Source organism: Hemiscyllium ocellatum, chromosome 3 (genome assembly GCF_020745735.1).
Source record: "Hemiscyllium ocellatum isolate sHemOce1 chromosome 3, sHemOce1.pat.X.cur, whole genome shotgun sequence".
NCBI classification, from domain to species: domain Eukaryota; kingdom Metazoa; phylum Chordata; class Chondrichthyes; order Orectolobiformes; family Hemiscylliidae; genus Hemiscyllium; species Hemiscyllium ocellatum.
The window spans coordinates 30,221,243-30,245,984 of record NC_083403.1 but is presented as its reverse complement, the minus strand read 5'-3'; the positions used below and the strand labels follow the sequence as shown (position 1 = coordinate 30,245,984).

At 41.7% G+C, this 24,742-nt stretch overlaps 1 protein-coding gene across 1 annotated transcript in view; it reads left to right on the top strand.

Annotated features, from left to right (window-relative positions):
* LOC132835216 (coiled-coil domain-containing protein 162-like) overlaps positions 1-24,742 on the top strand; it is a 71,744-nt gene that overhangs the window by 26,218 nt on the left and 20,784 nt on the right. Inside the window, exons 10-15 of the mRNA XM_060854583.1 lie at positions 1,477-1,615; positions 1,993-2,113; positions 3,636-3,745; positions 5,591-5,740; positions 10,159-10,212; positions 21,190-21,357. Coding sequence (XP_060710566.1) covers positions 1,477-1,615; positions 1,993-2,113; positions 3,636-3,745; positions 5,591-5,740; positions 10,159-10,212; positions 21,190-21,357 — 742 coding nt within the window. The remainder of the gene's footprint in view (positions 1-1,476; positions 1,616-1,992; positions 2,114-3,635; positions 3,746-5,590; positions 5,741-10,158; positions 10,213-21,189; positions 21,358-24,742) is intronic.

Below are 24,742 nucleotides of genomic sequence, written 5' to 3'. Positions count from 1 at the left end.
AGTCCAGCTAAGATTTGCTTTTCCAAAATGCAGCACCTCACAGATATATAAATTAAACTCCATCTACCACTCCTCAGCCCTTTGGCCCACCTGATCAAGATTCATTGTACTCTGAGGTCACCTTTGTTGTCCAGTACATCTCCAATTTGATGTCATCTGCAAACTTACTAACTGTACCTACTATGTTCACATCCAAATCATTTATATAAATGTACTGTACTTAGATTTCCAGAATGGGTTTGATAAGATGCCACATCAAAGGTTTTTGGTGGAAAATAAAAACGTGTTGTGTCAAGAATAACATATTAACATGGATAGAAGATCAGCTGGCTAGCAGAAAACAGTGAGTATTTATAAATGGGTCTGATTGGTAGGATGTGGCAAGTAGAGTCCCACAGGGATCTTTGATTGGGCCTCAACATTTTACAATTTACATCAATGACCTCGATGAGGGGACGGGAGGAATTGGAGCTAAATTTGCAGATGACTCCAAGGAAGTATGTCATAAGGAGATTGCAGACAGATGTTGATTGGTTAAATGAGTAGGCAAAAATCTGGCAGCGTTATGTGGGAAAATATTTAGTTTTTTCACTTTGACAGGAAGAATGAGAAAGAAGAATATTACTTTAACTAAGAATGACTGTAATTTCAAGTCTCAAAACATTACTATGTAGTATATAATCAAAAAGGCTAATGGCATACTATTCTTTATTATGAGCAAAATTGAACATAATTTAAGGATATTATGCTTCAGCTATACACAACATTGATGGAAGCGGTTTTGATCTTCTTACTTAAGGAGGGATGTAAATGTATTGGAGACAACTCAGAGGATGTTTTCTAAATTAAAACAAAGGTGAGAAGGTTTTTAATCAAAAGAATTGAGTGACTTTGGAATTCTTTACCTTAGACGTCAGTGGAGTTGGGTCCATTAACCACTTTCAAGGCCGAGGTGGGTAAGTTTTTGTTAGGGCAGGTGAATCAAGAGTTAGCAGAGTAGATGAGAATGTGGATCTAGAAACACAAACACTTCAACCATTATCTTATTGAATGGTGGAGCAGGCTAGAGGGGCCAAATGGCCTACTTATGCTCCTGGTTCATATGTTTGCATGTGCTTGGTGAGTTGCTGCATTAATCCCCCAGTCATTTAGCAGTCTGTTTTTTATGAGGTATCAGATCGTAAGCTGAAAATGTGTTGCTGGAAAAGTGCAGCAGGTCAGGCAGCATCCAAGGAGCAGGAGAATTGCATTTTGGGCATGAGCCTTTCTTGCTGCGCTTTTCCAGCAACACATTTTCAGCTCTGATCTCCAGCGTCTGCAATCCTCACTTTCTTCTATCAGATCGTGCATCCACAAAACAGAGCAGATCCATTCATTTTAAGCTCTGAACCTTTTTTGAAACTTGCTCATTCATTGATTGCTAAACATGGTTTTCAAGAAAATCATTAAAACTGAGGACTTTGCCCTCCACTCTAGAATGGAAATCCTGTACCCAGTTTTGACAGTGATCACCGGTCAAATAGGCATGGAAGATGAGTACGAGAGAATGATGATGGACAACCAGCTACTACTCCCACCAGAGGGGACATCAAAAGCAGAGATGAAAACTCAACAGGTAAGTTGGATACATCAGAACAAAGGCCAAATCTGGTTTAAATTGTCTTCTTAAGGCATGTTTTTCCAAAGTAGGTCTCATAAACAGCTGAACATTTTGTGTAATCGTCATAGCTTTTAATTTAATTAATAGTTGCATTGCTGACTGGAAGTACGGCTATCTCCATACTTTATTGGCAGCTAATAGGCTCTGTACAGTGTCCCACCCTGCCACTGAAAATATTGTTGGGGATGATGGCAACTTCACACCCATTTTAAACTCCATGGAGTGATAATTGGGCAGAAGTCGGCCTTCCACCTCTCACTCAGGCGTAATACAGAAATCAAATGAAAGTTTAAATAACTGACCACCTTGTCTGCTTTTGTTTTTGTTGCAAGCTGCACAAAATTCTTGAAAGCATGGAATGTTACATGATCCATGAGCTTCAAAAGAAAATCGCAAAGGAGGTAACACTCGTTATGTCAGAAAGAGCCAGAGGTGAAGCAACTCTGCCAATAGGTAAAGAACGACATGTTCAGCGAAAGGCTGAGAGCTCTTCATTATACAGGTTTCTGTTTCGCCACCACATTTCTCTAACAGCTATCAAGTCATATTCTTTTATTTCTATCATCAACCTTATTAGAAATGCTACATGCATTCAGATAAAGAGTCTAGTAGGCTGGCATTCAATACCAGATTTTATTGAACTGAAGTTTCACTGTGGGTCACGGTAGGATTCAAACCAATGTCCTCAGAATATTAGCCTGGGACTCTGAATTACAAGTCAAGTAACATCAACGCCATCCACTTCCTCCCCATATCTGCAACAGCACTGCTGTAAGAAGACCAGAGGGGTTTTCCTCAGTGATTATAGCAATATGTATCCATCATTCAACATCACTAAAGATATTATAACACCACTGTTTGTGGGATCTTGCTGTGTGCAATTGGCCGGTTTTTTTTGCATGATGACGATTCAAAAAGTATTCCATTTGCTGTGAAATACTTTAGGAGGCTCTGAAACTGTAAACGTTGCTATACAAATGCATCTAACTTCTACCTCTCATTCTCCTCTCATCCTAGTACAATTACATCCTTCCCTTTCTCTGTGTTCTGGTTTCTCACCTGTACTGTTTACTGAAACTAACAATATCTGATTCATTGGATAAAATGTGATTATTTGATTCATGAATTCCTGCCTAATATATTCTCATTTTTAAAATTTTAATTGAAGAACACCCTATCAACATTAGATATCCACAGACTAAACCGGCCTGTTTTCTTCAAATCAATGGATATCAAAGGAACATAGAAACAGGAGTAGGCCATTTACGCCTTGAACTTGTTCCATCTTTAAATGAGTTCATGAATGATCTTTGCCCTACCTCCATACACCTGCCCATATCCCTTAAACAAAAAAAAATCGATTTCAAGTTTAAAAAAACAACCAGTCCAGCATCCATTGCTGTTTGTAGAAGAGAGTTCCAAATATCTACCACCCTTTGTGTTTCCGAACATCTTTCCTGAACAATCTGGCCCTAATTCTCAGACTATATCCCGTAGTACTGAAATCCCTAACCAGTGGAAACAGTTTACCTTTATCTACCCTATCTTTTCCAGTTAATAAAACATTGAATCTATTTACAGTGTCCTCTCCAGTGGCCCTTCTTGGTAATGAATACCATAATTTTTTCCCAGTTCTGCCTGACTTTCTATGACATATGTAATTTATGGCCCCTTTTACTGAAATTTTTCACCAGAGGAGCCAAACCAGTTGTTATTCATCCTAACTGATTTAGAAATGGTAAAAGATTATAAAATGTGATTATTTGGTTTATTAATTCATTTATAATAAATAAATAAAATTTATTTATTAATTTTAATTCCAATGAGTGGATTAGATGAGATGATTATGTTTTGGAACTGAAAGACAGTAGAACTAAAAATACCTGATTTGCGAGCACTGAAGATGTTTTAAACACTGTGGTTAAAAAAGGGGAAGAAATGTAATGTAAAAATTTACAATTCTTCTTTCTTCCAGATGTTTGGAAGCATTCAGCCATGACAGAAAATGTCTTGTTAGTCAGGCCTCAAATTGTTGAAAGCTTTGTTCAAAAATTGAAGGAGCATTCACAGGAGACTGATAAAGAGGTATAGAACCAGTTTGATTTGTCAGCTCTTTAAAAACTCAAAATAAATTGTGACTTTGTCAATTGTGAACTTGTTATCAAATGCCAGTAATAGGTCTTGGTTAACAAAGTCCTTTCATGAGCTAAATAGCTGTTCTGGTCAACATGGTTGATCTTGTAAAGTTAAAGCTCTTTTTTAGTTGCCTGAAGTCAGAGACAGTCATTATGTAATGCTGAAAATATCAGCTCTGTTCCATTGTTCTTTTGAACATTTAATTTGTAAAATATTCCAAATGAAAAATAAAGTTACATCTGTTTTCTTTTCATCGGGCTTTCAATCGAATGTTAATGAATTTTGGAGGAGTTGGAACTCAGGTAAATGAGAGTCTGTTGGTGAAACAATCTATGTTAGTGTAGAACATAGAACAGTACAACACAGGAACAGCCCCTTCGGCCCACTATCTCAATACTGACCATGATGTCATTAAGTAATCCCATCTGCTGGTACATGGTCCATTTCCCTCTATTCCATGCCTGTTCATGTGTCTGTCTAAATGCCTCTTAAACTTTGTTAATGTATCTGCTTGTACCATCACCCCGGCAGTATGTTCCAGGCACCTACCATCCACTATGTAAAAAAACTTGCCTCACACATCTCCTTTAAACTTTCCCTGTCTCACCTTTAACCTATGCCCCCTACTATTTGACATATTATCCTGGAGAAAAGACTCCGACTAACCACCTTAAACATGCCTCTCATAATTTTATATACAAGTTGCCCCTCAGCATCCGACATTCTAGCGAAAGCAATTCAAATTTGTCCAGCCTCTCCTTATAGCTAATACACTCCAATCCAGGCAACATCCTGGTAAACCTCTTTTGCACCCTCTCCAAAGCCTCCATATCCTTCCTATAGAATGCTGACCAGAACTACACACGGTGCTCCAAATACAGCAAGAGACATGTTCTGGATCGGATTGACTGTGTTAACCCTACACTGAGTGGACAGTCCAGTCAGGCAGTTACCCAAAACTTATCATTGCAGCCAATTTACATGAATTTCCCAATGAGTGGATTAGGTTAGAATTTTTTATCACTGTCTGCAGTGAGATTAAATGGAAAGAGGGGTTGACGAAGATGGCTCAGGTAAGGTAACCTGCGACCCTTACCTCAATAAATACAACTCCAGGAGAGTGTAGAGATAACAAAATATAGTGCAAGATACAATGAGATATCCCAGCATGCTCCTGGCCTTTAGTTTTGCTCTGTTGGGAAAGTACTTCAAGTTTAACAGATCATCCCTATCAAACCACTCAGTAGCAACCCACTCAGTTCCATTTTGGGTACATTTTCAAAAGTCCTCTCCTGCTGCTGCACAAACAGCTGGCTCTATTCCCCTGTGGTTGCCCACTGAGGTCACCAGCAGCTAATTTCCCATTAACCATGCTCTGTGCACACAGGTATACCCCTGAGAGCCGGGCAAAGTCTTTCAATTAGACCAAGACTAGAATGTTCACTTGGGTTGAGTGATGCCTGAAGGGTGACAGATTAATCTCAGTAGAATTGCAGTGTCATTTCCTGTCAGCGCATTACAGAATTGTTATGGCTCAGTGAGAGGCCATTTGGTCCATCTGTCTGCACGTGCTCTACAAATGAGCACCTTGACTTTGTCCCAGTCTCCTGTCTTTTCCCCTTAACCCTGCTTATTGTTTTGATTTAACTAAACATTTAATTCCATGGGAGTAGGGTATGGGTGGTTGGAATCAGAAGCCAAAAACCTTGCACACCATCTGTAGCATTACGATGATGCCTATGTGAAGCAAAACATTGCTGTGTGCTTGATGTTTGATTTGATGATTTTTGACAGATTACTTTCAGCAAAGACCATTTAAGAGACTGCCTTCTGTCTCTAGCCTGTGATGTAATGGGGAGAGAGCGCAGCAACTTTGAGACTTATTCCATGTGCTATGAAAACATACTTCGTCAGGAACACCAACTGCTTTACCAAAAGGAACAGGTACGGAACAGTCCATTTAACAAGAAAGATTTAGTCGTTGGCTGTTGACTCTGAAAAGTTTATGTTGTGACTATTGTTTTTGCAATGGCAATGTCACATTGATTTCACTTCAATTCCTTTTGAAGGAATATATTTGTGATAGCAATCAGAAGAAGCGATAGATTCGTCAGATTGGCATATGTCTGCAAGTACATTGTTGGTATATTTCTCTGTGTTTGCTTACATTCATATGTGTGTGAGTGTGTGTTTGTGAGATTGTATCTCAATATGGACAGGAAGCTGCTGGATGGCATTAATATATACTATTTTCTCTGGCAATATTATTATGTTTGAATCCTCTGGTGATGTGGGGAAATAGGTGATACTTACCTCTCTTAGTATGTTGGAAAAATATATTAATTACCATCATGGTGAACTGCTGCAGTACATCTTGAAGATGGCAGTGTCCCATTGTGCATTGGCGGTGGAGTGAATGTTTAAGACAGAGGACGGCCTACCACTGCGACAGACTGTGTTGTCCTGTCAAGCTATTTGTGTTGTTGGAGTTGCACCCATCCAGGCAAGTGGGAAGTATTCCATCACACTCCTGACTTGTGCCTTGTAGATGGTGGACAGGCTTTGGGGAGTCAGGAGGTGAGTTATTTGCTGCAGAATTCTTAGTCTCTGACTGTTCTCACAGCCACTGTATTTATATGGCTAATCCAGTTCAACTTCTGGTCAATGGTAAACCCCCAGGATTGGTGATAATAAGAGATTCAGTGATGATCGCAGTATTTGTCATGACCCTGTCCATGCCATTCATATGGTCAGTCAACTGTTAGTGAGCAATGACCTGTAGATTAATATAACTCATGCATTCTCCTTAAAGGTTAAATAGGTTGATAGTGAGGATTCCTCAGGATACATAAATAACATTATTAACATTATTATTATTGTTAAAATGTGTGATGTTCCTGTTAGAGTAACGGATAAGGCTGGTAAGAGTAGAAAACAATGGATAAATAAAGGTATTGAGGTTCTAGTCAAGAGTAAAAAAGAATAAGATATTAGATATAGAGAACTGGGATCAAATGAATCTCTTCAAGAGTATAAATGGTATAGGGGCATTCTTAAGAGGGAAATCAGGAGGGCTGTAAGGGGATATGAGGCAGCCTTGGAAGATAAGAGCATGGAGAATCCAAAGAGATTCTACAAGTGCCTTAAGACCAAAAGAACAACTAGAGAAAGATTAGGACATCTTAAAGATCAGTAAGATCTGTGTTAAATCTCAAGAGATCGGAGAGATACTAAATAAATATTTTGCCTCAGTTATTACTGTGGTGAAAAACATGGAGGGCAGAGAACTTAAGGAAATAAATATTGATGTTTTAAAAGCAGTCCACATCACAGAAGAGGTAGTGCTGGAAGTCTTAGAAAACATAAAGGTGGACAAATCTCTGGAACCTGATTAATTGTATCCCAGGATATTGTGGGAAGTTAGGGAAGAAATTGCAGACCCCATAGCAGAAATATCTGTATCGTCTATAACCACAGGTGAGATGCCAGAGGACTGGAGGGTGGCTAATGTTGTGCCTTTATTTGAGAAAGACTATGAGGAGAAGCCTGGAGACTATAGACCTGTGAGCCTGACATTGGTAGTGAGTAAGTTGCTTTAGGTAATTCTGAGAGATAGGATTTACATGGATTTGGAGAGACCAGGGCTGACAAGGGAAAGTCAGCATGACTTTGTGTATGGTAGATTGTGTCTCACGAGCTTGATTGAGTTTTTTGAGTTGGGACTTTTTTTCACTGGAGTGTAGGAGGTTGAGAGAGGTTTATAAAATCATGAAGTGCATAGATAAGGTGAATAGCAAGGTCTTTCCTTAGGGTGAGGGAGTTCAAAATTAGGCAGCATATTTTTGAGATGAGAGGAGAAAGATTTAAAAAGGACATGAAGGGTAACTTTTTTACACAGAGAATGGGTCATGTGTGGAATGTACTGCCAGAGGAAGTGGTGGATGTAGGTACAGTTACAACATGTAAAAGACGCATAGAATCCCTACGGTGTGGAAATAGACCCTTCAGCCCAACAAATCCACACTAACCATTCCAAAGAGTAACCTACCCAGACCCATTCCCCCGACCCTATATTTACCCCTAATAATGCACTAAACCCACACACCCCTGAACACTACGGGCAATTTAGCATGGCCAGTTCACCTAATCTGCAAATCTTTGGACTGTGGGAGAAAACCAGAGCACCCAGAGGAAACCCACGCAGACACGGGGAGAATGTGCAAACTCCACACAGATAGTTATCTGAGGCTGGAATCGAACCCGGGCCCCTGGTGCTGTGAGGCAGCAGTGCTAACCAGTGAGCCACCATGCTACCTATTAGAAACAGGCCCGTTGACCCAGCAAGTCCACACTGACCCTCAGATGAGTAACCCACCTTTATCCATTCCCCTACCCTATATTTACCCCTGACTAATGCACATAACCTACACATCCCTGAACACTATGGGCAATTTAGCATGGCCAATTCACCTAACCTGCACACTTGTGGAAGGAAATCAGAGCACCCGATGGAAAACCATACAGACATTCACTTAATATTGGAATTGAACCCGGGTCCCTGGCGCTGTGAGAGGGCAGTGCTAACCATTGAGCTACTGTGCTGTGACATTTGGATAAGTACGTGAATAGGAAAGGTTTAGAGGGATATGGCCAAACACAGGCAAGTGGGAACATGGTCAGCATGGAGTAGCAGGACTGAAGGGTCTGTTTCCATGCTGTATTACCTTGTAATGCTAGAACAGGAAATTAAGGATATTGAGATTAAAATGATTAGCAATAAATCCCAAAGAATACTTACAAGACCCCAATAAATACCTGTGATTTGTTATTGGGGCCTGTTGTTTGAGTTTCTTGTTGCCATGAAGTGGTTAACACTTGGAACCGCATCTGGTAACTGTGACAGTCTCTGTGGTTGAATGCAGGTAGATTTTGCAGGAGAGCAGATTGTGAGGAGAGAAGACAATTCCTGATTTCTAGTTCTGCGAGCATTCAGGTTTAGCTGCCCAGTTATATCGTCATGAACTCTTTCACAATGTCTCCGTCTCTTCCTCAATCTCTCTGCCTTCCTGGATGTTTCTCCCAGGAAGGTTCAAGATGGAATCTTATCTGGGCAGTTGGCTATTCTTGAGCAATTCTTAGCTGGTGAACTAAGATGGCTGCTGTTGCCAGGTGACCTGGAAAATTAAGTCATGCTCCATCAAAGATATTGGCATTTGAAGGCAGCTCATCTCCCACCCATGGTTCTTCTCACACTCTCACAAGGTCGTTACGATCAACAGAACTTGTTGTACAATCACGTGACCTGCAGTAGCCATGTTTTTAGTTTCTTGTATCTTACAATCAGATTACATGTTTTATCAGTAAAAGTGGTTGCCTTTAACAGTTTTTCTTTCTAAAAATTAGCCGACCATAACAGTACCATGACATTACATTGAATGTCAAGGAGAGACTTACATTCTTTCTGAATGGAGAAGCTCGTCATCTCAGATAGAATGGAAAGGGATAAGATTTTAAAACAACACAATTCAATGTTTTATCTAGGTATATGATTCCAACTTGAAATCCTGGGCTGCAGTGATCCAGTGGAAACCAGTTGTTTAATTGATGAACCTTATTATGTTGACTGTTAAAGAAGCATCCCTAAGTCACATACTAAAACTGACAGGAACTAAAAATGACCACTTCATGGTCATATTGATATCATGTTCATTATGCAGCCTTTATTCTTTTATTCTATCATTACTCTCTTCCTTTTTTAAACTTACTGTGAAAAAATATATAAAAACAACCTGGAATTAAAGTTTAATGATGACCATGAACCCATTGTTGATTGTTGTAAAAAAAATTCTGGTTCACTCATGTCCTTTACGGTAGGAAACTGCTTTCCTTTCCTAAACTGGTCTACATGTGTTTAGCTGACTCTTAACTGCCCTCTGGGTCTGTCCCAGCAAGACACTCAGTTGAATCCAAGGGCAACTAAGGATGGACAATAAATGCTGAGCAAACCAGTGATGCTCACAGCCCATGAGCGAATAAAGAAAACATTGCTGACTGACTGTCTACCTACTTATTGTATGTCTCAGCCATGTCGGTGTTCAGGCCCCAGTTGTTAAGCTGATTGATGAATTTTGTGGTTTGTTCCTGGGCTAAAGAGAATCTGCCAATCACAGAAATCATCTTGGGAAGAGGCAAATGTCCTACATACTGCTCTCCAATATGTTGAACATGGGAAGGAAAGGTTTTTCTCTTCGAAAGAGACCATGAATTTCTTGCGTAAAAGAATTCTTTGTTGCACAGAATCTATAATATCATACCTAGAAAGTTAATGTTCTGTACATTATTTTGTTATGATTTATTTTCAGGAAATAAAGGGAATGCAGAAATCCCAAACACCATCTACAACACTTAGCTGCCAGGTAAATAAACCTCCTTTTACTATTGTACAGACACGAAATACTGAGGATGTTGGGACTCTGAAACTAGAAACACAAATTGCTGCAAAAACGCAGTAGGTCAGGCAGTTTCTGTGGGAGGCTCGGGTTGAGTTGACCTTGGTTCATTGAGTATGGTGAGTGCATATTACTTGCAGACAGTCATTATTAATCCAGAATGGGTTTGGGTGATTAAAACCAGGTGGATCTTATTGACTGAGATCTTTGATTGGGGCTGTTAACCTGGGCCAATCAGGGAGCCCTGGCTGACAGGGGATTTTGGATTTGAGGTTTGTCCTCATTTTCCCTGAAAACTGGTTGAACAGTGAGGTTTGGGGCCTAGCTTTGCCGCCCCTCTCCCCTGTAAATTATTGTTTCTCTATATACAGCTGTTAATGTTAATTGTTTATTTGTAAACTGTAGTGTTTAATAAAATTTTAAGAAGGTGTAAACAGGAAAAAAAAATAAACAGGGGTTTAGAACCTATTCACTTGAGGGTCTGACTCTGAGCTGGCTGGTCGGCCTCACAACCAGTGTGCTCCTGTGAGATATAGCCAGGGGATTTAGCATTTCCTGAGATCTGAGGGCTGACATTGAGCTGACTGGCCATGCAGCCAGTGTGTATTGCTGTTGGTCTTTGTATTTGGGGGAACCTGATTCCTGAATTGGCAGGTCTTCACATTCAGTGTGTTCCAGGTGTATTTCAGTTCTCATTATAGAACTGTTGTTTCACTGGCTGGTTACAGTCTTTGTTACAGTGTGTGCTACTCTTTTTTTTGGCTTATTTTGAGAAAGGACTGTGCTGATTTTGTGGCATGGCTTAGCCTTTGCATTCTGGCTTTTAATGTCTGCACTTTCCTTTTGCGTGGCCCCTGTGAGCCAACTGCACCTTTCCAGATGAACTGTTCCTCCGTGAGTAGGCCTGGGCCTGTACGGGTGGACCAGGCCTCTGCAAAGATTGAACACCTGTATGTGTGCTGGGAGGTGAGTATTTGCTGCAGGCTGGAGTGGACTCTGCCTTTGGGCGTGGACTGTGCTTTCAGGCGTGGACTCTGCCTGGGTGCTGGAGACTGTACTGTGAGGATTTTGCAGGCAATGTGTAAAGTGTTTGCAATTGTATATTGTGGGCTCAGTCTGCTGTGAACCCTGCTGAACTAGACTCTTTTTTTTGGACTTCTCTCATTGTGCTACCTTAAGAGGACAGTCACTTGTGTGAAAATTCTGCATGTGTTCTATGTAGTGTTTGTTTCGAGAGATTTTGGGCACCTTATGGTTGTGTCCCTATTTCTCTTGTGTATTATTACCATTGTATTGTATTTTGTGTAACTATGAATAAAAAAAACAGGGGATTTAGAATCTACTCACTTGAGGGACTGACTCTGAGCTGCTGGCCACAGCTAGTGTACTGTGCACATTTAAATGAAAGGTGACTTGGTGATGGGACACCAGCCTGTGTAGAGTTATTTCAGTAATGGAAGGAGAAAACAGGATGTACCCAAACAGTTGTCTTTGAGTTGAGGTAAATATTTCTAGCATCATGCGTTATTTGGGCACTTTGACTCGTTTGATCCTGCCATTGAAGACTGAGCCCAGTATGTGGAAAGAATGTAATTTTTTTCCCCCAGCAAATGACCATTGGTGGAAAGCAACGAGTAATCCTTCTAACCGCTAATGGATCTGCAGCATTCTCAATTATAAGGGGCTTAACTTTCCCAGAGGTACGAGATACTAAAATTTTCCAAGAGTTGACAGAGTTGGTTAAGGAATATTATGACCCCAAACCTCCTCGAATTCAGAGATGCCATCGGTTTCATTTGGCAGCTTGAGATCCAGGGGAATCCTTATTGGGTCTTTTGATGAGGTCAGGATGATTGGCAGAGGTATTTAATTTTGGGTTAACCCTGAATGAGATGCAGAGAGACCATTTGGTATGTGGGATTAATGACGTCAGCAGTTGAAGGCCAACTGGACTTCAAACAGGCACTACAGCTGGCCTTGTCATTACAAAACATGACCAGTGGAGCATGAGAACTACTGGGCATCCCGATGGAACTGGGCACTCTCACCTGTCCAACTTAGCTTGGGGAACACCACATCATTGTGGGTAATTGAAGAGCCTCATGCAGGCATGTCTTGAACAGAGGGACCCTAGGCCAACCCACCGCAGAACCCCACAACAGTGCTGAGCCTTGGCCAAGTAGCCAAACAGTTCTTCAGGATCTGGGCTGGCAAGCCATTGTAGTTGCTGCTAGTATGCAGACTAAACACAGCATAGAAATCCTACAAGGCCTAACTTGAGTAAGAAAGTTCTGAGGCCGATTTCCAGGAAGGTGTCTCCCTGGAAAAGTCCATTTTTGTTTTGAACTTTCCAGGCACTCTTCTGGTCACCACTGGCAATATCCAACTGTGGACACAAAAAGATCTTATCTGAGCAAAACTAAAACAGCCAGTGTAATGGGGGAAGCAGAGGCCATCACAAACAGGATTGAAACCTTTCTGGATTCGGACAGACCAGATCACTGTTAGAGGACACCATATCACTATGGGGAGCAAGGGGGGATTGTCCCGAGTAAAGGTCACCACAGGATACTGGCTGAACTCCATCAAGGTTGCCTATGGGTTTCCAAGATGAAGATGTGAGCGAGATGTTATGTCTGGAGGTCAAGGTTGGATGCTAACATAGCTGCATTGGTGGGGGAATGCCCAGAGGGCCAACAAGGACAGAAATCGTCGCCGGTAGCTGCTCCATATTTGTGGGAATGGCCAGGTAAACCCTGGACTCAGTTGCATGTCAACTATGCCAGTCCTTTGATGGGCTCATGCCTCCCTGTGTCTGAGTCCGAGTCAGAGGAACTGGACCTGGGGTGAAAAGGTCGCAAGAGAATCTACAAGAGAAAGACCAGGCCTACATCCCCGACTTAGGTGGGGGGGGGCATGTAGTGATTGGGAGCAAGTGGATCTTATTGACTGAGATCATTGATTGGGGTTGTTAACCTGGGAGGCCTGACTGACAGATATAAACAGAAGATTCAGAATCTCCTCACTTGAGGGACTGACTGCAAGCTAGCCCCCGCCAGTGTACTGTGCATGTGTAAATAAAGAGTGACTTGGTGACAGGATACTGCCTCTGTGTAGTTATTTCAGAGTCTAAACTGGAGTATTTGCTAAATGGGGAATAATCGACTACTAGAGAGATTACTTGCCTCCCTAATCAAGCGGAGCTGATTCATGCCTGGGTTTTTAGAATAGAATCAAAGAAAAGTATAATACAATGCATTGTCATAACATTAAAGGCTATGGGCCTAGTGTTGGAAAGTGGGACTAGTGTAGATTTAGTGTAGCTTTGGCGGCATAGACATGGCAGGCCAAAGGCTCTGTTCTGTACTGTTATAATTCAATGAACACAAATAATTTGGAAAGGCCCTGCATCTTGGGATCAGTGATAAACTAGAGGCATTGCTTTTCATTTTGAGCAGCAAAGTGGCTCAGTGGTTAGCACTGCTGTCTCATAGCACCAGGGACCGAGGTTCAATTCCACCTTCAGGCGACTGTCTGTGCGGAGTTTGCACGTTCTCCCCGAATCTGCGTTGGTTTGCTTCCCCAGTCCAAAGATGTGCAGGCTGAGTGAATTAGCCATGCTTTAAAAACCCCCATGTGGAGTTATGGAGATAAGGTGGGGACTTGGGTCTGGGTGGGATGGTCTTTAGTGGGTCAGTGCAGACTCAATGGGCCGAATGGTCTCTTTCAGCACTGGGGATTCTATGATTCGGTGGACTGCAGCAGGAGCCTGCTTTCCCAACAATAACAACTGACAGGAGAGATCCAACAGGAATTGCATTGCTCCCTTCGGTATCATGATCTAGAGACACACCACTTGAAGTCTGACAGAAAAGTGTTTTAAAGATTTGAATGACTTTCTATTTCTTGTATTATTAATCATCTTTCCCCCATTCCACCCCCACTCCCTACACTGACACTCTCAGGGACATGGGAATTTTGGGAATGTGGAGGGTGGGCAGTGCCATGGATCTGGAATGAGTGAGTGGACGTGGTATAGCTACTGTCAGTGGGGGCTAGGAAACTGGAGGAGCCATTGGTGTCAGCAGTCTTGCTGTAAACAGGCTGGGGAAGCATTACCCTGTGGATGTGGGGTTTTTTTTGTAAATATATTTGTTTGCAAATTTTTTTTTAACTTTACAAACATATAAAATTATTGAAAAATACAATCAATAACAAATATGGATGTGGTTTTTGAGGCGAATCTTTAAAAAGGAACCAAGTACAGACTGTAACAGCCACAAACTCTGAGCTGCAGTGAATGGAGAGAGAAAACCATTGTATTGTTCTTCACACTGAAATCAAGCAACAGCAGATGAAGAGGCCGTTGTGTCTGCACTGGCCAGAGATTGGGAGAAAATACACAAATAGCCTCCCATTTCACCGTCCCTGCTCCATAGCTCTGCAGGTTACAACACTTCAGGTGGAGATCCAGGGACTTTCTAAATGTTTTGGGGGTTTCTGTCCTCACCTTAAAAACTGGATGGTGAATTCCAGGCATCCACCACCTCCTGGGTGAAAATTCTTTCCTCATGTCACCTCTAACCCTTCTACAAAGCAACTTAAATCTGTGACATCTGCTAATTCACTTCTTCTTCACAAGGGGGAAACTAGTCATAGAATTACAGAATCCCAACAGTGTGGATAGAGGCCATTCAGCCCATAGAGTTGGCACTAACCCTCCAAAGAGCATCTCAGTCCCATACCTTATCCCTGTAACCTGGCATTTACCCCTTGTTATCTGTCTAGCCTGCACATCCCTGGACACTAACCACTAAACCTGCACACCCTTTGGACTGTGGGAGGATGCTGAGCACTTGGTGAAAACCCCACACAGACACAGGGAGAATGTGCAAACTCCACACAAACAGTCATCTTGCTCACTCTATCTAGGCCTCTCAGAAATGTGGTTAATTTTATGGAAAATAACTCCCAGCCACTCTAAACTTTCCTCATAGCAGCAATTCTCAAGCCCTGGCAATGTTCTTGTAACTGTCCTCTGTACCATCTCCAGAGCAGTTAGATCCTTCCTGTAATATGGTGACCAGAACTGTGCACAGAACTCCAGCTGTGGGCTAGCCAGCGTTCTATACATTCCAGCATCGCATTCATATTATTTAAACAGAGAATGACTGCAGAATTCCAAGGTGCAGAGGGATTTTGATATTCGCTTCAATGAGTTACAAACAGGTAGTATGCAAGCACAGCATGTAATGAAGAAGGCCAATGGGATGCTATCTTTTAGAGATTGGTAAACCTGTGGAATTCTCTGCTACAGAAAGTAGTTGAGGCCCCAGAACATTGAATGCTTTGAAGAAGGCATTAGATATAATTCTTAGGGCTAAAGGAATCAAAGGGTTTGAGGAGAAAGCGGGATTGAGTCCGACGATTAGCCATGATCATACTGAACGGCAGAGCAGGTTTGAAGGGCTGAATAGCCTACTCCTGTCCCTATTTCGATGTTTCTGTTTGTATTACGAGAGGAATTGAACATAAAATTCAGGACGTTATCCAGGGCATTTGTGAAACTGAATCTGAAACACTTTTTGTTTAAGGAAGGTTGTGGATATGTTGGAGGCAGTTGAGCAGAGATTTACTGAATGACACCATGAACATGTGGGTTGTGTCCTGGAGATAGAGTAGACAGGATGGGCTTGTTTTCATTGGAGTTTCGAATGTCTTTGATAAGATCTTAAGTGTTTTTTAAAAGAAGGACTTGGAAAGAATGGTTCCTCTTGTTGGTCAGTCCCGACCTGGGAGTGGGCGAGGGGACACTGTATAATATTTCAAAATCTGTCTTTTTAGGAGAGAGATGAGGAGAATTATTTTCTCTGAGGTATGTGTGACTTTGGAACTCTGTGCCTCAGAAGATTGTGGAAGTGGGGTCATTAAATTACGTTTAGACAGAGGCAAATACCCTACCTGTTAGGCAGGGGAATCAAAGATATTTGGGGTCGATAAGAATGTAGAACTGGAAACACAAACAAAATCACCATCTTATTCGCTGGTGGAGCAGGTTCAAGGGCTGAATAGCAAACCCCTGCTCCTACTTCGCACATTCATGTCCCAGTTTAGATTCTATACCTCATCCAAAAAAGGCAAGCATTCCAAACATGTCTCTCCCCAATATGTCCTGTCATCTTCAAGGACCTGTATTCCAAACTCTTGCACATCCACTTTCCCTCTAACATCATCCCATGTTTTCTGTATCCCTTGCTTTTTTGCCTTTTCTGTATTTATTACCGCATACTTGTTTCGATTGAATTCCATTTGTCACTTTTCGGCCCACATAAACAAACATTTATCTCATTCTGGCGATAGCCAGAAGTCACACGACACCAAGTTATAGTCCAACAGGTTTATTTGATATCACAAGCTTTCGCAATGTAACCCCTTTGTCAGGTGAAGAGAGAGAGAAGCACACAGACACAGATTTTATAGGCAGAGAGATCAAAAGATCATAGAAATGGTGTGAGTGAAGTGTCAATAAGCTGAATAATAAAGTCTCTGCAGGTGATCAAGCGTGTCAGACGGTGTGAGTAAATTGTCAACAGCTGAATAACAAGTGAAGGGATAACCTATAATCTGATTAAATGAGGCAGAGAGATAATTACAAAAAATTAAAAATAAGATGGTGCTGGAGACAAGCCAAATGACTGGAATAATGAGATAGGTATAAAATTCGCACACCAAAGTAATAAGTAATCCAAAACTGTACAAACTAATTATGGTATAGAGATCTTAACAATTTATCAAGGTGATAGTGTCAAAACAGGACAGTAAGAAAGATTGTACAGATACAGAAGTGTGGTGGGGTCACATGTAGTGCGACATGAACCCAAGATCATGGTTGAGGCTGGTTGGGTATGGAACTTGGCTATCAGTTTCTGCTCAGCAATGCTGCATTGTTATGTATCTTGAAGGCCACATTGGAGGACGTTTACCTGAACAGCCTCTACCCAAAACATATTAACACAGACAAGCCCTGCACATACACTGGATCTGCTCAGATAAGGGAGAATGCAACAAACAACTAAAGAGTTTGAAGGATGCACTCATAAGAACGGGACATGAGGCGCAACTTATTGATTGCCAGTTCGAACATGCCACATTGATAAACCACAACGACCTCCTCTGAAGAGAGACACAGGATAGACCAGTAGAGTACCCTTCATCATCCTGTACTTCCCTAGAGCTGAGGGTCTACAGCATGTTCTTCACAGCTTTCATTACATCATCGATGATGACAAACTTCTCACCAAGATCTTCCCTACAGATCCACTTCTTGGCACGGTGGCACAGTGGTTAGCACTGCTGCCTCACAGTGCCTGAGACCCGGGTTCAATTCCCGACTCAGGTGACTGACTGTGTGGAGTTTGCACGTTCTCCCCGTGTCTGTGTGGGTTTCCTCCGGGTGCTCCGGTTTCCTCCCACAGTCCAAAGATGTGCAGGTCAGGTGAATTGGCCATGCTAAATTGCCCGTAGTGTTAGGTAAGGGATAAATGTAGGGGTATGGGTGGGTTGCGCTTCGGCGGGTCGGTGTGGACTTGTTGGGCCGAAAGGCCTGTTTCCACACTGTAAGTAATCTAATCTATTCTCACTTTCAAACAACCGCCAAACCTTAAACAGACCATCGTTCGCAGCAAACTACCCTTCCTTCAGGGCAACATTGACAACAACACCACAGAACCCGTACCATGGAAACCTCTGCAAGACATGGCAGATCATTGACATGGATACTACTATCACACTGGTGAACACTATCCACCATGTGCATAGCAGATATTCATGTGACTCAGCCAATGTTGTCTATCTCATACGCTGCAGGCATGAATGCCTGGAGGTGTGATACATTGCTGACACCATGCAGGCCCTAAGACAATGGATGAATGGACACTGCGCAACAATCGCCAAATAAGAATGTTCCCTCTCAGTTGGGAACACGTGCGCGATCAAGGACATTTAGCCTCTGATCCTCAGGTACTTATCCTCCAATGTGGTCTTCAGATACACAACAACACAGAATCGCTGAGCAGAAACTGATAGCCAAGTTCTGTACCCATGAAGATGGCCTCAGCTATGATCTTGGGTTCATGATGCAGTGTATATGATCCCACCACACTGTTCTGTAAATCATCCTTACTGTCCTGTTTTGACACCATCACCTTGATTAATCGTTATGATCTCTCTACCTTAATTAGTTTGTACAATTTAGGATTACTTATTACTTTGATTAGACTTCCAGCATGCAATTCTTATACCTATCCTGTTATTTCAGTCATTTGGTTTGTCTCCAGCATCACCTTATTTTTAATTTTTTGTAATTATGTCTCTGCCTCATTTAATCTGTCTGCCTCATTTTATAGGTTATCCCTTCATTTGTTATTCAACTGTTGACATTTTACTTGCACCGTCTGACACTCTTGATCACCTGCGGAGACTTTATTATTCAACGTGTGACTCACACCATTTCTATGATCTTTTGATCTCTCTGCCCTTGACCTCTCTGCCTGTAAATTCTGTGTCTGTGTACTTCTCTCTCACTTCACATGATGAAGGGGCTATGTTCTGAAAGCTTGCAATTTCAAATGACCCTGTTGGACAAGAAACTGGCGTTGTATGATTTGTGACTTTGTCCAGCCCAGTCCAACACTGGCACCTCCATATCATATTGGAGTTGAAAGCTATCCTTTTCACTGTCAATCTTTTATGTCATCTACAAATTTCCCAATCAGGCCCTCCCACATTTAATTCAAATCTTTAATACGTACAACAAAAGACCCACAGCGAACCCTTGGGAACATAGGTGGAGGCTGCTTTCCATTCACCAAAACATCCACCAACTATTATCCTTTGCTTCCTGTCACTGAGCTAATTTTGGATCCAATTTGCCCCATTCTCCTGTATCTCATGGTCTTTCATTTTTCTGACCCGTCTGCCACATGGGACTTTATCAAATGCTGTACAAACATCCATGTAGACAACATTCATTGCACTATCCTCATTAATCCTCCTTTATACTCCTAAAATAATGCACTTAAGTCACAAAGTCACAACCTTCCTGAACTAAACCATGCTGACTATCCCTGATTAATCTGTGCCTTTCTAAGTAACAGTTTGTCCTGTCCATCAGAATTGATTCTGATTATTTGCCCACCATCGAGGTATCACTGACTGACTGACCTATAATTAGTGGCTTATTCCTTGTCCCCTTTTAAAACAGTGTTGTTATGGGTATTGCCTTGGTGAAAATAAAATAAAAGTTGGGTGAATCGTAGAATTGGATTGGGAGATATATAGCAGAGAGGCAGTGAGGATCCCTTGTTGGTTCCTTTTGGGCATCCCAATACCAGGCCCTTAGCTGAGCAGCGGCTGGCTTTCTAGAAGCCCAGAGCATGGAACCAACTACCTGAGGCCTGTTGGCCAAGTATATTTAACTTGTGGCAAGCATGAGTATGACACACTGCAAACCTGACTGATAATCTTATATCAGTTCTTAGTCTAATTGTTGGCATGCTCAAGATTTTGAGAAAATGCTGTCCAATCATAGAGTCACATGTTATGTTCTGAGTTTTACAGGCAATGGGCTGGTTCACTCCAGCCAGTACTCTTACCTGCTGTAAACAGCCAATGGGATATATTGTTTCTTTAAGGGGCCTTTATACCTGGCATTTAATATTAATATTCCACATTTTGTACTTGTGCAGCAGGCAGGCTGTATCTTTGGTATAATAATAGCATCCTATTGTTGAAGAGCACTACTTATGATTCCACATGCATAGTAGCAGTGTAAAATGGCCAGCTTTACCTGTTTCTCAAACCTTTGTGACACCTTATCCTCCCAGCGTATTCTGAAATAGTATGGGAACTTCTCAGGACTGAAAGTGGAGTTCTTAGTCCCATTCATGAGTTCGTGTGGTACACAGTAATCAGTGGTCAGGGTAGTCAATGTCCTGCCTAATGATTTTGACTTGCCCTATTTCAGCATCAAGCTTGCATGGTGTGAAAATGGCTCATGCCCTATTTACCAAGTTGCTCACGATGACAATCTCATAGTCATGGATTGATAGGAATCTTAATGCATCATTAATGCATCAATTAACCAGTGAAGGTGAGCTTTCTGTGCAGGGTGACAGAGAACCCAATAGCAGATTTCTCAACTTGCACGACGAAGGAAGCAAGCCTGTTAGACTACTCCATTTCAAAGGTGAATGTCAGTATGGGATGGAGACCATAGAGGTGTGTCGGAAAAAGAAAATGCTTACATGCAACTGCAAATTGAAATATATAAAATGTACCATCTATATATTACAAATATGCAAGGAGTAGGAGAAGTGTTATTTTCCATCAAAATGTGTTTCTCATCATCGAAAGTGATGAAAGTGTTAGCGAAAACCCAGCCCACAGGGAATTCTGTGGTAGCACCATCTATTTGTTCACATAGTCTCATTAAAACATGAGTTTAATTATGCAAGTTGCTCAGTTCATAAGTTACAGACTCAGATAATGGCAGCACATCCAGCTTCTCGTGATACAGTGATCCAGTGTAAACATCTATGGCTTGAGTGGCACACAAGTGAATAGCTAGTAATGTCAAAAATACACAGACAGGGCATTCCTGTCGACATGCAGGTATTGTATCGTTTTTGTGAAGGGGAAACAATCCGTCACCGGGTGTTGTAGAAAACCAGGTCCAAACCGGTTGGAGCCAATTCGTATTGTGCAGAATTAGTCATGGATAAGGTATGGCAACGCAAAGAGATCATGTTTGTGGACATGGGGCAACCCAGACGTTTTGCCGGCATGCGTATTTTTCAGGATCACACCACTTTGTAACTATCAATGACTAACTGCCGAAATTACCAAATCCCTGTGTTGGTTTTAATCCTGTTTTTTTTTGCTCAGTTAGCTGACCTCAGTCATGAGATAATTATCGAGATCACAGCTCTGCGGGCAAAGCTGGCCAACCTGGAGGAAGAGAATGCGAAGCTGAAAGATGAGATCAGGAAAGAAGTGAGACAGGAATATGATGCTTTGGTCAGAGATCTCTTTGCATCCTGCTTTGCATTAAAGGTATGTGCGTGTAGCTAGACAGTAATGTCTTAAAATATTCAATCTATTTCTGTGTTCCTATCTCGGCCACAGCACCCAAAAAGATACTGGATACATTCCTAATTCAGCTGAGGATAGATGGATTTCGATCAGAAATTTGTTCAAAGGAAAATAATCAGAACAGTCCTGGTTTAGGATCCGGGCAGTGGAGTGGGATTTAAGCGAGAAATCACTCCTACATCATCTGAAAAGAGTGTAGATACCTACATAGAATTTACAGCCTAGAATCAAACCTTTGAGCTCAGTTGGGCTATTCCATTTTACACTCCACACACTGCTCCCACTCTATTTCATCTACCTTTATTTTATCCTTTTCTATTCCTCTCTCCTTTTACTTTTTATTTTGTCCCTTAAATGCATTTGTGCTTTTTGCCTCACTAACTCCTAGCAGTTATGTCTGCCTTGATTATATCTGCTGTTAATCAGATACTGTAGGTGTCAGAAGTTCTTAGTCAGTTGCAATCTCACGTAAAGTCATGAATTCAAGTCCCACTACAGGACTTGAGCATAAAAATCTAGGCTGACATTCCAGTGATCAGTGAATGAGTGCAACATTGTCAGACATGCCGTTTTTCAGATGAGACATTAAACTAACATCCCTGTGTCTTCCCTGGTGGATATAAAAGATCCCATGGCGTTATTCTGAAAAAGATCAAGGTAACTATCCCCACTATCTTGGACAATATTTGTTCCTGCATTAGCATTACAAAAACAGGGGTTGCACAATGGTTCAGCGGTTAGCACTGTTGCCGCATAGCACCAGGGACCCAGGTTCAATTCCAGCCTCCGGTGACTGTCTGTGTGGAGTTTGCACATTCTCCCTGTGTCTGCATGGGTCTCCTCTGGGTGTTCTGGTTTTCTTCCATAGTCACAAAGATGTACAGGTCAGGTGAATTGGCCATGCCAAATTGCCCATAGTGCTGGGTACCATAAGGACATAAGACATAGGAGTGGAAGTAAGGCCATTCGGCCCATCGAGTCCACTCTGCCATTCAATCATGGCTGATGGGCATTTCAACTCCACTTACCCGCATTCTCCCCGTAACCCTTAATTCCTTGTGACATCAAGAATTTATCAATCTCTGCCTTGAAGACATTTAGCGTACCGGCCTCCACTGCACTCTGCGGCAATGAATTCCACAGGCCCACCAGTCTCTGGCTGAAGAAATGTCTCTGCATTTGTGTTCTGAATTGACCCCCTCTAATTCTAAAGCTGTGTCCACGGGTCCTAGTCTCCTCACCTAATGGAAACAATTTCCTAGCGTCCACCCTTTCCTAGCCATGTACATCTTGTGCATTAGTCATTGGAAAATGGATCTGGGTGGGTTACTCTTTGGAGGGTCGGTGTGGACTTGTTGGGCTGAAGGGCCTGTTTTCACACTGTAGGGAATCAAATCTAATTATCTGGCCAATAGCAATTGCCATTTATTGGAGCTTTCTGTGCGTGAATTAGCAGCCATGTTTCCTGTAAGAACGTAAGAAATAGAAACTGGAGTAGGCCATTTGACTGCCTGAGCCTGCTCTGTTATTCTGATCCCCTTCCCACACTATCTCCATATCATGAATTTCCTTAATATGCAAAAATCCATTAGCCACTGTTATGTAAATATTCAGCAACTGAGTACCCACAGCTTTGAAGGTTTACAATCCTTTGAGTGAATACATTTCTCCTCATCTCAGTCCTACATGGTCAATTCCTAATTCTGTGAATGTGACCACGTGCTCCATTCCTCAGGCAAGAGAAATAGTTTGTCATCAGCTGCTATCAATCCCCTGAAGACCTTTATATGTTTCAATTAAGTCACTCTGACTCTTCTAAACTCTAGAAAATACAAGGCTGGATAAGAGATTCGGCTCATTGCAGGTATTGGTCCAGTAAACCTTCTCTGAACTGTTTCCAGTGCATTAATATCCCTCCGTAAGTATGGTGGCAGGTACTGTACACAGTACTCCAGATGTGGTCTCACCCATGCCCTGTATAACTAAAATGTAACCTCCCTATTCTTGCATCAGATCCCCTCACAATTAGCCCTAACGTTCTATTTGCTTGCCTGATTGTTTGCTGTACCTGCATACCAAACCTTGTGTGATTCAGATACTAGGCTACCCAGATTTCTCTGTAACCCAGAGCTTTTGTAACCTCTTATCATTTAGATAAGATGCTTCTCTTTTATTCTTCCTGCCAAAATGGACAATTTTACATTTTTCCATATTGCAGTCCATTGCCAAATCACTTCCCACTGATTAACTATCTATATTCCTTTGTAGGGTCCTCATATCCTCCTCACAACTCATTTTAATTAAAACGAACAGAATATAGGAGTAGGCCCTGTGGGCCTGTCCCCCATTTAATATGATGATGGCTGATTATCCAATTCAGTACCCTGTTTCTGCTTTCTTCCCATACCGTTTGATTCCTTAGTCTGAAGAACTTTATCTTAATCCTTCTTGAAAACTTTTCTACCTATCGTAATGTTATCAGCAAATTTAGCTACAATAGCTTTAAGCGCTTCATCCAAATGATTCATATAAATTGTACATTGTCAAAGCCCCAGCCCCAGTACCCACCCCTGTGGCACACCATTTATGATCTCCTGATAGCTTGAAAAAGATTCATTTATTCCTACTCTCTGCTCCCTATTAGCAAGTAAATCCTCGAACCATGCCAACATGCCATCCCCCGTACAGTAAGTTTTTATTTTCCACAATAAACTTTGATGAGGCATCTTATCAAATGTCTTCTGAAAATCTAAATACATTACATCCACTGGCTCCTCATTATCCGCAGCAGTAGTTAATGCTTGAAAGAGCTCCAATAAATTGTTAAACTTGATTTCCCTTTGACAAAACCATGTTAGCTCTACCTGATTACATTCAATGCAGAGAAGTTTGAGGTGATGTATTTTAGCAGAAAGAATACTGAAAGACAGTATAAAGTACTTGTTAAAATTCTAAAGGAGGTGTAGGAGCAGAGGTACCTGGGTGTTTCTGTGCAGATCTCATTGAATGTGACAGGACAGGTAGAGAGAGAAGCAAGTAATGCATACTCTATCCATCGATTTATCGACAAGGCATAGAGTACAAGAGCAAGGAGTTTATATAATGGTGATGAATTTATATAAGATACCAGTTAGACCTCAGTTATGGGCACCACATTATAGGAAGGATGTCAATGCATTGGAGAGAGCTCAGAAGCAATTCACAAGAATAATTCCAGGGATAAGAAACTTTGGTTATGAAAATAGACTGAGGTCATTGGGTGTGTTTAGATTAGATTAGATTACTTACAGTGTGGAAACAGGCCCTTCGGCCCAACAAGTCCACACCGACCCGCCGAAGCGCAACC